Genomic DNA, 16,857 nt, shown 5'->3' with positions numbered 1-16,857 from the left:
ATAATATATTTATTGTCGTTCCTAGTAATAAATAACACTTTTCTCTTTTCTTATTACTATCTATTATAACTATTTTTCTCTTTTACTTTCTTTTTTTTTACTACTTGTAGATCCCATTGCTTTTACTATTGTTTTAGAGAAAGAAATCCTATTGTTTTCAAATATTTTAAAATACCTGAAAATAATTTGAAAATGATTTGAAATATTTATATCTAAAGTCGGGTTCGGACGGACCCAGTGCCACCATCTAAGTATGTTTGTGCCGTTTGATATTCTGTTATTTAAATAAAAAAATGTAATCACCATATCATTCAATTTGATCCATTTACTTGGTAAATGAATAGTAGTTACTGTGATATTCGTTCTAGCGTCCGCAGTTCAGGGTTATTTATGATCGTTTATCTTGAGTGATTTCTGCGAATTTGTCTGATAAAAGGAGAAAAAAAGAATGAGACGCATTGTTATCCGATGCAAGCATAAAGTGTATATTATGTATCTCGGAAATTATTAATTTCCGGAAAATAATATTTTTACAGTTACTACTCCCACTCCACCGACTCCCACAACTTGCTATCCATTGGGAATGTGTATGGTTTGACAAAAGTATTGGCGCAGCATGGTTGTTGCGGTACAAGTGCTTATAATTATTAAACTAATTGATTTGAAGGAAAAACTTTTTGACATATTCATTTGTTATCTATTCTAGTTTATTACACAGTAAAAGCAATAATATAAATACATTGATTCACGAAACAATAACAAAAATGCATTTATTGAACATTTTATAGATGGACAAAAGTATTGGCACACGATGCTAAATGTAGTGTGATATCGCAGGATGAGTGGGTCGAGCATGTTATCTAGAATGCGTGCGAAAGGACGAATGACCGTGCGTTAGGATCGTGTGGACGGGATGTTTATGAATGCATCGGATGAAAGTGAAGAGTGTCTCTCGGAATGCATTTGAGTGTTTGGGCTACGTGACCCGCTGAGGGTAAGATTGCAAGGAGTGCGTGGGAAAGTGTGATTGGGAAAGAGAGAATAGGTATGAAAGAGGATAGAATGTATGGTTTTAAATAGGGATGCAAGGCGTGAGTAGGCAGTATGTAGTATGTTAGAGTTCGTAGTAGAATTATTAAAGAGAGAGTTGTGAAGAATTGTGTTGTTAGTTGTATTCGTGTTGTTAGTTATAATCGTGTTATTACTTGTAGTCGTAAAAGTTTAGTTGATAGATATCTATATTCGTAGTCTTTACCGTCACCGCACATTGTATATTATATTTTATGTCTAATAAATAGTTTTATATTATTTAACAACCCCACCATCTCTACAGTAGTATATACGCATTTATTTGAAAAATTTCCGATCGTCATTTTAAAATCTAGTTAGGTGACACCCCGATTGTCATTTTTAACAACAATCATCCTAAACTTCAGTCATTTAACAACAGGGAAAGTAAGAAAAAGTAATAATGTCAAGAAAAGCGAAAGAAACGACAAATGAAGAGAGAGAAATAATACTAAATTTCTATAAAATGCGAAAATCTTATAGCGAAATATCGCAAATTGTTAACAAAAGTCGTTTTGCTATTAGAAGCATTGTAAAACGATTTATAAATCAATCAGATTTTGACAGTGCGAATCGAAGTGGTCGTCCTCCCAAGTTATCTGTTAGGGAAAAACGTAAAATTGTAAACAAAGTGAAGAAAAATCCTAAATTAAACTCCTCGGAGCTCAGAATGATATTAAATAAAAAGTGTCAAAAAGAAGTAAGTTCGAAAACTGCACGAAGGGTATTAAAAACTGATAGATATTCTGCGTGTATTGCGCGAAGAAGGCCATACATATCGGGAAAAAATCGAAATATGAGAGTTGAATTTGCCAAAGAATTTATAACGAAGGCCTCAACATTTTGGAGCAACATACTGCTTTCAGATGAAAATAAATTTAACATATTTAAATCCGATGATTAGAATATTAGTTTGAAGAAAGTCAAATACTGAATTAGATGTACGAAATTTACAATCGAATGTAAAATATCGAGGTGGTGGAGTTATGGTGTGGGGTTCTATGACAGCATCTGGGGTTGGCAAATTAATTTTTGTAGATGATATTATTGACAAATATACATATTTAAATATATTAAAACAAAATTTATTCAAAAGTGCAGAAAAATTAAATCTTCCGCGGAATTTCTATTTCCAACGAGCCCGCGTTTCAAAGCACACCGCTTACATCATACGCCATTGGATCATTTATAATGCTTCTCATTCCCTAAATACAACACCCCAGAGTCCAGACATGAATCCCATCGAACATGTCTGGAATGTATTGGAAAAAAGAATTCGAAAACATCGTATAACAAGCAAAGCAGACTCGAAGAATGTTCTTTTACAAGAATTGAATAAAATCGAGCCGGATTTTACAGAAAAGTTAGTTGATTCAATGCCTAAACGATTAAAGGAAGTCCTTAAAAGGAAAGGAGGGCCAACTAAATATTAATATTTAATTTCAAGTCATTTTTAAACATTTTTATTCGAATGTGCCCATACTTTTGTCTACCCATAAAATGTTCGATAAATACATTTTTGTTATTGTTTCGTGAATCAACGTATTTATATTATTGCTTGTACTATGTAATAAAACTAGAATAGATAGTAAATGAATATGTCAAAAAGTTTTTCCTTCAAATGAATTTGTTTAGTAGTTATAAGCACTTGTACCACAACGACCATACTGTGCCAATACTTTTATCCAGCACTGTATATAAATTTTAGTAGTTTATAGTAAAATACTTCAATATTATTAATTATGTTCGTATGTGATATTAACTCCAGACATATTTACAGTATACTTCACTTTAGCGATCGAATCCGGACGGTTATGTGGGATTGTAACTTCCTAGAAGTCAGTTGATGGAAGGAGAAGAGATGAATGCGAATAACCGAAACAATAAAAAAAGATCGGTGTCAAGTTTTGCATGACAATTTACCTCAGTCGGCACGTATGAAGTTTATTCCATTTCCAAGAATTGACAGGGCTAGCCTCGATTACTAAAGTGGGGAGAAATGGTGGCGCTAAAGCGGGGATTGGTGTATATTACAATGTTATCTCCGTCGGTAACAGTTATCTTGGTACGGTAATAAACTGTAATCGTTTTCCCTTTTAAAATAGGAATATTGACTTTTGAAATAGTTTACTACATTTTTATATTTACACCAAATGGTAAATCTTAAGGAGTATTTCCACTCAAAATTTAAAAAAAAATCGATTTCTTTTTTATTTCGTTTCTTAAAAGTACGTGCTTTCGTCAATATTTTTACCAACGGATATTGCTAAATTTGCAAAACTGTGTTATTATCTCAAAAACATTCGGATATTGTACGTTTAGAAAAATGTTTAGAAGATCTGCCTTTTACACAGACTAGTGAATTTGCTATTAAAGTCGTAAATATAAAATGTAGCTTATAAATTCATGTTATATGTTCTTGGGTAGCAGACTAAAAATTTAAGTGTAAGTAAACAAATTTGTACCAAAAACTTTAAATGTGATTTTCTCAAAACCACATTTCTCTAAAAGATTTCAAGTTCTAATTAATCAATTGATATCAAAAATATTCAAGTTCAGAGTGAATCTTCAACATATCTGCCATTATCGAACGGACTAGGATTTTCAAAATCCGATGTTTTTACTGACTTTTTGCTAAATATGAGAAAAAAAAAGATTATTTGACTTTTAAGTACTACCAAACTTTTAATTTTTAATATTTTAGAATTATTCTAGTTCTAACTGTAGTCACATTTATACTGAATAAAATGCTTTTTTAATCTTAATTCTTATAATTTTTAATATTTTTGTTTTTATGTTATTGTTATTAATTATAAAAACTCCAGAAATATAGAGCTAAAGATATATATTTAAATTGAGTGGAAAAAGATTTACCTTTTGTCAACAAAAATTTTCAAAAATTGACTTAAAGAGTTCAATTTATCCTGGAATACTCCCTGAGCTTCTTAAATTTTATATCACATCTTCACTATGATAACTTTATTACCATTTCCAATTGTTTTAAGATTACGACTTTAGCCACAGAAGATTTATAGAATTGTGCCAGAAGAGAATATATAAGAATGTTAAATTAACATTTTAAGTTAGTGTAAGCTATATAATCTTTTCCATAAAGAAAATTTTTCGTGAAAACAAAAGTCTTCTATTTCAGAACTGTTTCATAGTAATAGTAATAGTAATTTGGATACAATCGTTACGTGCCAGAGCTAAGTTTTAAATCAGAGTTTTGTACCCAGTTTTATTACATAGAGAAGATGATAACACTATATATATAATTCCTTCCTAAGAGAATAAATCATGAATGGTGGCTTGTGCATGAACTTTTTTTATTAGAGGTTGGTCTAGCAAGAAAGCATATTTACAAAAAAATTTAATCAGATCATACCATGCCATGCTGCGAGCAATAATATTTAAGTATGAATATTCTAATTTCTCAGAAAAAAAACGAAAAGATTCTGATTTCTCCGTAAAAAGAAAAATATGTTTCACTTTCCTTGCTCTTAGTTTAGTTTTGCAAAAACTAAGTTTAACTAAGTTCAACTGTATTTTTAGGAAATCCATAGCTTGGTGGACATTGCAAAGTCTGAACTGTGAGAATGCTAGAATTTATACTGCGTGTTAAGTATTTAGGTTAGAGTAATAGATGTATGAATAAACTATACTTGGTCTAGACTCTAGAGTATTAAATATGTGAAGGAAAAAGTAAATATTTCAGGTTGTTGTATGAATGAAGAAAGCACGATCACCCATAATTTTGTACACGCTTAGTGCCGTCTTGTTATAGTTACATAGATTTAAAAACTTAGAGGAATGAAAAAAAGGAATGAGCATGATGCATGCTACAAGAACATATGGGTAGAAAAAATAAGTGTGCAAGGTAGTCAAGATAGAAAAGTGTAAATATACAGAATTAAAAGAGAAAAGTTAAGAATTGAGAATAAAAGCAAGAGAAATTTTATAAAATCAGCAATTAGTGCTTTTATTATTTTATTATTACATATATGTATTGTACACTGTTCCATTTATTAGGGAAATATTTAACTGTAACCTAATATTCCTACAGAATTAATCAAATTTGAGTAACTTTAATTGCATCTTCTAATTATAGCACATATATATATATAGTTATAAATATACAAAACATATGTTTTCTATTTCTACATATTATGTAATAATATAAATCTTTTAAGTTTTTAAACATGCAAATAAATTGAGTGTTATATAAAGTAATGGAAATTTCTGAAACAATAAAATGTAAAATAATGTTTAAGTATTAACTATAGGTATTTTAGTAAGTAATATTAAAAATTTGTAAAAAAAGTTTTGTTTTCTGTGCATTAGTTATCATTTGAGTTTAAGGAAATAAAGGATTTTTTTATTTTATGAAAAAAGTATTAAGGCTCTGTTTAATTTGTAGTAAAAAATAAAATGAAATGACTATTAGATAACATTTGGATTTTACTAGAATTTAAATGAGTATTAAACTTGATGAGTTTTAAAAGGTTAAATTTTCAATAATAAGTTAATAAACTAATAATGATTTCAAAGATATGAAAGTCTGCTCCTTGGTATAAACATGAAAATACATTGCTTTGAGTATAACAAGTCTGAGCATTATAATTAATTATCAAGAAATCAAATTAAACTATTATGTCATGATAAAATTTCTTCCCAGTATATTCTTTATTTTAAAAACAAATAGAGAAACAAAAGCAATTAAAAATTTCCTGTTGTTTATGTATGAAATTTTTATTTGCAATAATTATACTTAATAATGTTCTAGACACATAAGTAATACATAAATATAATAATAAATAAATTTGCTATATTTTGTATATTTCAATTCATATTTTCTTTTTATTTCTACTGAAAATGAAATCTTACCTATTATAGTCTCTAAGAGTTTATAGAATATATTTTCAAATCCATTATTACTAATTATTAACTATAATAGTATCAGTTTTTTGATCCAATCTTGAACTATTATGATATATATGTGATATATTTATGTAATTCTTTTATATAGTTGTCATATTTTATATCATTGTATTTACAAAAAGAAGATCTAACATATAACTTCTTTACTAACCCATAAACAGTTATGTATCCTGAATAATTTTTATGCAACTAATGAAATATTCTCTCTGCATAAATGCATAAATATGTTTTTGCTATATTTCATTCTAATAAATACTATGCAATTTATTCTGCAATTTCTGTTATAAATATGGGGTATTATGCATGAAATTAAATATAATAAATTTAAATATATACTAGTTATTTTTTAATTTTTACTAACATGATATGTGAAAATTATGTTATGCTTTACATGTGTCACATCTAAGAAAAGAAGATTATTAATTTCGAAATTTCATAAAACACGATTTGTTAAAGATTTAAGAAGATATTATGTAATATTATGTAAATTACTATAACAGAGTTACAAAATTTTATGAAATTCCACTTCTGAATATATACCCATGCTCAGTTAAATTTGAATAAATTCACATTGTATGTCAAAATTCTTTAAAGTAGAAATATTGATATATCAATGTTATAATTTGATAGGTAAAATAAATATATATAGTAAAATTGAGTGAAATGGATATAATACGATATTTCTATCGCACATTTATTATTGACTCGACATACAATAGGTTCGAATGTATTATGCTATAATTAAAACTTCAAATCTTCTAGCTTTCGTTATTATTATTTTTTTATACAAAATATTATAGTTGAGAAAGTGTTGAAAGAGTCCCAATATTTTTTTTAATTAGGTTAATTTTCCAAATTAAATTCTAAATGATTCAATTTATGTTGCATTTGGCTTTATTGTAGAATATAGATAGAATCTTATCAGTCCAATAATATAATGTTGATAAAGACTTTATGAAAATATAATAATAATTATAGAAATTAAAATTTGCAATTGCGATTTCCCGACATAGTATGTTTATTTTTTAAATATATTATTATATATCTATTTACTTGAATTGTTTATTGATCAAAGTTACCTCTTTATAGATAGATAATATTTTTATTAATATAATATTGAAATGAGATTATTTTTATCTAAGTAATCGACAATTTCATTTTTAGTTGAAATACATTTTATTTGAATCCAGTAATTTTTTAACGAAATAGAAAATATTATACCTGAACCTCAAAAATATTAGAAAAAAAAATAATTCAATTACACATTTCTATAATGTATTCAATGTTATACTAATTAATATTTAGTCGGAATTCTTTTGTATTAATAATGCCTTTTACTTAACCATTGATATAATTAAATTATTTGTTACAATTTCATTATCGTTTATTTTTTCTACAATATTTTTCAAGTCAGTTTTATCTAAATATTATATTGCCTTATTCTTTCCCTCATTTTTGTTTAATACGTACTCCATCTGATTAAAAGGTGCAGAGTATATTATATCGTAACCATATGAAGCTATTGAAAATGGTGTTGATCCAAAATTCTAAATTTTGTAGCAGTTTGGCTTCAATTTATTTTCAAGATATTTAAACACATACTTTTATACGTAATTTCTATTATGACCCGCGCAGATGCTCAACGTGAAGAAATTAAAAAAAAGTGCGATAAACGACAGGAGTAACTATGACTCCCTTAACTCTTAACTTTACACAACTACGCCATGACTTACTCAGCTCCAATGGCACAAGAACAGGAAAGGATGCATTCTGAATATCTTGGAAGGAGTAACTAAAACTAGACAACCAATAATAATACTCTTCTGGGAGGAAGTAATGCGGACATCATCGGATTCAATTACCATGGTCGAAAATTCCATCTATCGAAAAATATAGACGCTGATACAAGTTCGATACACAAATCGGAAAGACAAAGTTGCCACTCATTGTTAGTACCGCAGCTGACTGATGGATTTACAGTATCTCAACTGAGGATCATCTCACCTGTGATCTTAGCAAGAATTCTGGATCTCATTTCATGAAGTTCTGTCTCTGACTACGAGATTCACGATAACGAGATGTCTCTATAAAATACTTGCCACAAGAACACCAATAATAATGCAAATTAATCGAAGGTAACGTGCCTTCAGAGACACTGACAGATGTAGGGATATCTTACTGCTGAGCGTGATCCTAAATTACCACCACAATAGGTTTAGAAATCTATACTTGGTACAGTTAGACCTGGTAACTCACAGCCAGTGTCGCATGAGGCGTTATCCTCTGTAATGCACACTCTGGATTGCTCAACAGAATTCATCAAGTAAGGAAGAAACTGTGGAAAAATGACGAAGTCGTGTGCGATTCTATCTACGAGGAGTGTAAAACAAGGTGACCCACCATCGTCAATTATCTTCGACATGGTAATACACCAGTTGCTGAAGAAACTGTCACCCGATATTGGCTACAGACTGAGAAGTGAACATGTCAGTATAGCTCCCTTCGCAGACGATCTCATTCTCTCCACAGAATTACCAAGTGGGTTGCAGACACTGGTAGATAGAGACACAGGCATCCACATACTTCAAGGAGTGTGGCATAACGTAGTGGTTCCAAGTTTCATTGCAAAAGAAAATTGCTAAAAATAGTACAAGCGATCAAGTACCCAGGTATTAAGTTTAACCCTTTAACTACTGTGAAGTGAAGAAGTGAAGAATTGACTACTGCCTAAAGGCGCTTAGAAATCTTACGCTTGTGATACTGTGTGCACCTGAAGGCGCTTAAAAGTTTCTTTTGCTGTTAAATTTTGAGTATGTACAATAACACAGTAACACATTTAATGCAGAATACGAAGAAATAAATAATGTTATTTTAATGTAGTGGAATATAGTGTTTTGATTATTATTTGATTAGACCGTTCTCGGTGTACATCGTAAATAGACTCCTACCGTATGGTACAGTTGGTGCGTTTCAAAGTCTACCATAGTCAAAGGGTTGAACTTTAAGTTCAAGCCAAGCCTAAATCTCGTCATGTGGTCAGAAGTCAATGACGTCACAATTTAACACCCGATATTCCAACACTGCTCGTGAGGCTCAATGACGGTATAATTATATATATCGTGTCACCTTGTTTGGTTGGTATACAATAGTATTATCTTATGATTAAGAATTTAAGAATTCGAAGAAATCCGTGGATTACAAATCGAACTTCTGTTTCTACAAAGGTTCAAGAGAATTGGACTTCCTTACTGCGATTGCTGATATACCGCTATTTATTATTTGTTTATTTGTATGTTTATTTATTATTTATTAATTTTATAGACATATATATATTTTTAAAAATATACGATTCCATCTAAAAAGATAAAATTGACTTTCATACTTTCTTATATGTTACCTAGAAAAATCATATACATATATCAAATTACATGTCCCCTGATGTTATCCAACTTTTATCTCACAAGGAGACTGCAATCATTATTATAATTGGAATGATTCCGAACAGAACTGAATTAAACATTGAATTAAATGATAAGATTTCAATTGCAAATGTCTTAAAAGTTATTGAGTAGCGACACTTATAATCATATACCTTCACCATCAGGTGAACTAAATTTACCAGCCTATAAAATTTGAACTAAATCGGTGATCCGAAGACTTTGTAATCTCCTTGTCAAACATTTTCTAATATTGTCTGTAATTTCAAAGATATTCAACCGAGTCGATTTAAATGAGACAGCCTGTATAATTGTTATACGCAATTATAACAATATATTATAAAATATGCGGGCACGAGTCGAGGGATGAATTCGGTACCCAAAAATAAGGAAAAATGTTCATGTAAACATATGACCGATATGACCTTGTTTCCAAATTACAACCGTTTTTGAATTAGACTTTTCTATTTCATAAAAATTGTTCGAAATGGGCACCTTCGACTTGAATGCATACCTCTGAACATCTTATCATAGGATTATAGGAAGCCACTGATCTACTGTTTATGCATCTACCATCATTCTGAGAACGTTTTCCAAATAAACCAGTATCCCAAAGTCGTTCATCTTGTCTTTCGAAAGTTTTTCTGTCTGGTAAACGCCTATCAGGGAAAGGTTCTGTTCTTCAATACAAACGTCTTGCTAAAACAATGTTGCATTCAGCAACATCATGCATTAAATGCATGTCTGCCATGTCGGCATTTGAATAAATTTCCATTCTTACGTATCAATACAAATGTAAATATAACTGTCTTTTCACGAGTGCTGTTGTCACGAAGAGAGCGTACTGAATAAATTCAAGCAAATTACTACATAATGTTTACATAACCTATAATCGTACGTAAAATAAGAAACGTTGCTTGTAAATAATTGAAGGAAATAGTAGAGTCATATGATTTATTGAAAAACAAAAACGGCTGTAGCTACAAAACAAGGACATTTGGGTCATATGCTTACACAGGGTGACTCAAAATTCACACGAGAAGTAATTTTGATAGAAAACACAGGTTTTTAATGAAAAATTGTAACTATTGCTGAACAATGAAGATATGTTGGTCTTTCATGTAGCACTCCATTTTTCTTAATCCTAAACTGTCAGCTGTATTTTTCTTCTTTTTCTTTTTTTCGTTGGCAGCACTTTACCACACAAATAGCGCAATATTCAAATCTTGCGTGAATTTTGGGACACCCTATATGAACCTTTTTCTTCCTTTTGAGTTTTGTATACTTCCCTGAAATTAAGTCCACATATTTTGAAACACCCTGTAGAATAACATTAAATAAAAATGTTTTCATTAAGGATAAAAATATTTTTTTTTATTGTGTTCAAAAAATATTAGAAGCTCTTTGTCTTCTTTCAATTCTCGAGTTCACATTTTAGGAAACGATCTTTGGAACCGGATTTCATCCCTTAAACTTGAGTTGTAGTAGCTAAAAAATATATGTATGTATTATCTTTACCTATTGTACAAACTATGTTGCATTTAAAAGAAATCTTTTTTCTAAAAGTATGAAATTGTGGTCCACGAGTTTGTATTTTTACAGGCAAGGAGAAATACATTTTAATAATTTTGAAAATTCTTTATATGTACTATGATAAAAAGCAAGTAATTGACAATATTGACTTCAATTATTTTACACTGATACAATATCTTTATGGATAATTTTTACTGTGTATTCAGTTTCACTCGTCACAGTGTATTGTATATGTATATATTCTTATTATCATTATTACGTCTATACTTCTTGCATTACCGATATCATTTTCTCGACATAAGATGTATTCTGTTGATACAAATCAAACAAGAGATGGTAATAACAGATAAATATACATCGAATTGTGTTTAATATTATATCATATTATATTTTGAACTGCAATTTCTTTTTCTTTTTTTGGATAATGTTAATTTGCGTATATTTCTTTGCAACAGCAGCTATTCTGTTGCTACGTTTATTTTATATTTTTATGTAAAATATTAATTTTCAATAAAATATACTGTAACTGCAAGTTAAGTTAAAATAATTATTTTTAATTCAGCTTTCTGTTAACTGAAACTTAAAATTTTTTAGTTGGAACTTTTAGTTCGAAATTGTATTGAAAACATATTGTTTAAAATTGAAGCCAATGGCTTTTTTTCTATATGTTTCTGCGAAGTTGACGAGGATAATCGCAGAAAACGTAATAACGAAGGTGGATTATTCGAATTGAAGGTTCAAATAGATTTTAGCGAAATTTAACTGATCATGGGTACATAATAGACTTATATAAATCGTACAGCTTCATCGAGTTGTATGATATTTACTGCGAAAATATCTTTTATGTTTTTTATTCAATAACTTGCAGAAAACCGAATATAAAGTTAAAAAATAGCAGAGGCTTATCTCATCAACAAGTTGCAGAATTATATGCCGAATTAGTGGAATTAACGAAACGATTGCAGGGAGAAGTAATGATTTTTGAATTAGCACAGCATGTTCAAAAATATTTGCACGAGAACAATAAACCAAGCTATAGTAGCTTCTATGAAGAAATGGTTTCACGACGCCAAGAAAAAATCGAATATGAAATGTTGGAAAAACAATTAAAAGAAGATAAAGAAAGACAGGTTAGACACGTATATTATATAAAACATATTATAATAAAATGAATAAATGGAAATTAGATCACTATCTATGCTAAAAGAAAAAAAAATTATACAAAGCATAATAACTGAATTATATGAATCAGTGAACATAAATAAACTACTACATATCCAGGATGTTTGACCTGCCAGTCTTATTAAAAAATATAATTTTAGGTAATAAACCTTTCATCTAAGACCTTTCATCAGTTTATGATAAAACAAGTAAAAATTTTGTAATTTTTGTAATTTTTGTATTTTTTCTATTATAGAATCAAGGACTTTCTAAATTGTTGTACTCCCTGTTATACAATTGTAAATCTTTGTGAGTTATTAATTCTTTTCTTTTTCTTTTTTTTTAAGTCTGTTTGGTTATCCCATTTCTTTATTAGTGAATTTTGAAACGTGATAACACACATTTCTCTTTAATATCTTAGTACTTTAATATTAAAGTTAATTAGATTTTACGACTGATACAATATTTTGCTTGTAACATAATTTTCATAACTTTTTATATATTAATCGTTATTGTTATTTGTCAGTAATAAAATAAACAATTTAAAGTTAGGTGTTTCTGCTCTATTTCGTTTGATTCTGAAATATAACACTAGTTCGTATATTTGCAATATGCATTTGGAAAACGATCTATATAAACTTCAACGAACATGTTGAATGGATAATAAACATGTTGATAAATTTATGGGTATGAATAATTATGATTGGTTTGAATATGAATCAGAATATAAATGAAATAAAATAAATTCGATTCATTGAGGTTAATATTTTTTATAGAAAGTGATAAAATTAATGACATAAAAAGAAGTAAAATATATAATAAAATATACTGTTACATAACAGTCACAGTAATGCTGCGTTAGCTGACCGGAATTTTGCTTTGTTAAATGATCGTTTCTGTCTATAATTCTTAGAACTGATTTGGAATGAGTCTGGTGATACGTATCTAGAACGAACAAACATAACAGAGTTCCATTGTATATAATGCAATCTCCCACTACTAAAGCAGATAAAATTTCTAAAAATGAAATAGAAACAATAGAATTGAAATAATATAAAAAATTAATGTTTAATTTTCAATTGTGGAAATCATGTATACATATCAAGTCGAATATGTATAATTTAATATAAATACAAGTGGTGAAATTGATATAATAATAGTAGCAAAAATACAACAGCAATAACATTACAGAAATGATATTATCTTTCTCCTTTTCTGTTATAATAATCTATTATTTGTTTCGCGAACGCTTCGATTTCTAGTTCGATCTTACTCAATTTTCCTAAATTATGTAACAAACTTCCTTTTTCTCCATTCGAGAAGATGATGAATTATTTCCTTCGTACATAACTATTTCCTCAGGAATTAATTCTCTTTTTTCACATCTGGAGATCCACTCTGTCACCTCTTCTGTAAACATCTTTTCGAGAAGATTGTACAATATCGCGTTAAATAATCACGGAATTCTTTGTGCTAATCGCGTCATTAGATGAAAGTGAACGATTGAAAATTTTCATCCGAAAATGAAAGTTGCCCACAATTTTGTGTCGGGTTTTTATATTTCTTTCACATTTAACAACAATGAATGAACATCTTTATTTTAGCGTTTCGGCCAAGAAATAGACCTCAGACTTTACACTATTATTTAGATTTCCCGATCTTCCTTGTCATTTACTTTCTAATCCTTATCTTAACTTAATCTTATTCACTTAACATACTAGTATTCGCATTTAATTGGGATTATGGGTTTATAATTGTAAAATAACTACGATATATATTTTAAATTCTTTTATTACTCAAAGAAGTGTGGATTTGGTTTTATTAGTATGAATGCAATGTGTGAGGTCGAGTAATGGCACGAATGTAGATATATATGTTTTTAGAAGTGCGAGTAGAAGATCTAGAATGCGTGGTGTTGTGTAGTTGCTATGAATCAGAGTTGATATGTCATAAGAAAGTTCAGTTTGTTAAAAGAAGCGTGAGAATGAACAATTACGTTATAAGAGATGTATAATTTATAATATTTTAATAAAATAATAATACGATTTTTAATAATAATACGATTGTTATACAACAAACTCACAGGAAGGTATATCTATCTTTGTGTACTTTTCTAGAGCGACTGATCGACTCGTGAGAGAGCGTCAAGAGGGTACGTGACGCAGTTTGCCTAGACACCCAATTTTTATCTAATGTTAATTCTTTTCTAATATAAACATTCGTTCTCGGAATTTAGGTCTTATAAACGATTTATTCGCATCTTATATCCTAGATTGATTTTTGTGTATAACTGAACTTATCTTTTCAACAATAAGAAAGAAATTGAAATTTTCTAGAACACTATCCATGATAACTGGTCAGATATAGTCTTCAAGCATGGTCAGCTAATGCGGTACTACTATACATATATCACCGCAGTTCAAGCGAAAATACACTAATTATATATGTCTCTCCCATTTTCGTTCCCATTATCAAGGAAATAACGCGATTTTTAAAGTTGTGACTATATCACGTGCACACTACGTCACATCGACGAGTATTTTTGTTATAAGTCCCTTAGAATTATGCGATTGTCCAACAGCATAGGTATACTACGAAAAAAACTATTAATTAATAAAACAGACGCAAAGGGATTATTATTCGACAGTGCTAACCTACGTATTTACTTTCTTCGCGAATATATTGTCCAGAAATGGAAGTTATGAGAATTATACTTAACCTAGCAATGTGGACAAAAAGCTTAGTTCTATGTATAATTTGTTACCTAAATGATTAATTTTTTGAAAACTAGTATCTTTTTTACAATTTTTTGTGTAGTATATGAGATTTAATCTATACTTTACTTTCATAGTAATGAATGAAAGCTGAAGTACCTCCTAACCTCAAATTCGACATTAAAGATTTATATAAACTGACAATTGTACGTGAGAAAATAAGTAAAGAAATATATTATATAAAATAAAATTTGTTGATTGAAGAATATAGATTATGATAATATTGAAGAACATAACCGAATGCTTATTGATTATACGGGTGTTTGGTTATGTTTTAAACTGGTTTTAAACAAATATTATTGTATACGATATTAGACGGGGTAGTATACTGATATTTGAAATTTTCAAATAAATCAGAAGGGAAAGTTGTTTGGCAGTCATTAATATATTACTCCTTGATGCTGTTTGACTTATTTTGAAAGGCAACGAGATAAAGTAATAAGAAGCGAGCACCAACCTGGTTGCGGTTGGTAACCAGCTGCCGCGAAAGATAAGATAAATGCGCAAAATAAATTATCCTATTCTGAAAATTAAAATTTTTGTATTTTTTATAAACCTAGGAAACCTCCAAAAGACATATCAGACGTCAAGGGTAATGGTTCTATAAACTGATACGGAAGACAAAACGAGTCCTGAAGAAATTCCGCCTTGTTGGCAAATTTTCATCCACCAAACCCAGACAGGTATCGTTGATAAGCAATCAGAAATACAGTAAATCCTGAATAAGTGGTCGTAAAACCGGTTTGCTCGCAGTTGCTCTGAAAAATAATTACATAACAATTACAACGCAATTAATATTTCTATGAATTCATCATAATATAATTATTATGATGATCTAAATAGAAAATAAATTCATGAAGAAAGACAAAATTTGATATGTATGAACAAATATGAATAATGGAAATCGTGTCGTTCTCATTCGCATCTTGACGAACATATTGTTCTTTAAAAAAATAATACATACGTTGTGTGATAGATAATTTGATTTGGGATACTGATATTTAATTTAAGAGAAGAAATATCTGGATTGTTATTAACAGCTCAGAAAGCATGGTTATGAGGATATGTGCCATTTGCTTTAATTTAACGCTTTGTCTATTAATTGGGTACTTCAATAATGAAATTAAAAATGGATAAAGACAAATTAATTTTAGTTAGGTCACCTGATTATATCTTACTTTACCATTAAAAGATAGAGTAATAGATTAATTTGTCTTTTCCTAGTTAGTAGGTTTATATTTGAATGGCATAGTACTTAACTTTGTTTATTTACATATTTATTGAAATTTTTTAGCCATGTTAGACAATTTCCTATAAATAATAAATACATCGGCAATTCTTTTGCAATTAATTAATATTTTATGTAAATAAAGTGAGATTTAACTTCGTATCATAAAAAAAAATTTGGCTATCTTACACGTGTCTTTTCAACTAAAATATATAAAAAGTCAAACTAAACTTTTAATATTTAGTTAACTTTTAAAAAATATGGTATGTTTTATTATATTATAATTGTATATGGAAGACATTAAAAAAGTGTAAAACATTTTTTCATAAATTATTCTTTAAAATTTCCAAAATTTATTCTCACCTAAAATATATAAAATATTAATTATAAATCGTACAAAACTAAAGTAGTACCTACTTTAGCATCCATAATTGGAACAATTATATAGAAGTAACTTCTTCAAATTCTGTTGAAAGAAGAGAAAGGGATGAATGTAAATACCCGAAATAATTAATAAAAATCAGTAATAAATTTCATCTAATAATTTATCTCAGTCGGCACGGTTGAAGGTCATTCCAAGGTCCCATTTCCAAGAATAGGTGGGGATAGTAGCAGACACTGAAACAAACACTATTGTATACAGTATGCCCCCTCTAACTTGAGTATTCTAAATATATCGCTTATTTTTTATAATAGAAGGATGTCAGATGCGGGGGGG

At 29.0% G+C, this 16,857-nt stretch overlaps 1 protein-coding gene across 1 annotated transcript in view; it reads left to right on the top strand.

Annotated features, from left to right (window-relative positions):
- The window catches only part of Gcn2 (eukaryotic translation initiation factor 2 alpha kinase Gcn2), a 70,294-nt gene that overhangs the window by 35,486 nt on the left and 17,951 nt on the right, over window positions 1-16,857 (top strand). Inside the window, exon 3 of the mRNA XM_017904088.1 lies at window positions 11,845-12,106. Coding sequence (XP_017759577.1) covers window positions 11,845-12,106 — 262 coding nt within the window. The remainder of the gene's footprint in view (window positions 1-11,844; window positions 12,107-16,857) is intronic.

Source organism: Eufriesea mexicana, unplaced genomic scaffold, assembly GCF_001483705.2.
Source record: "Eufriesea mexicana isolate 0111107269 unplaced genomic scaffold, ASM148370v2 scaffold2646, whole genome shotgun sequence".
Classification (NCBI taxonomy): Eukaryota; Metazoa; Arthropoda; class Insecta; order Hymenoptera; family Apidae; genus Eufriesea; species Eufriesea mexicana.
This window is presented reverse-complemented; position numbering and strand designations above follow the sequence as displayed.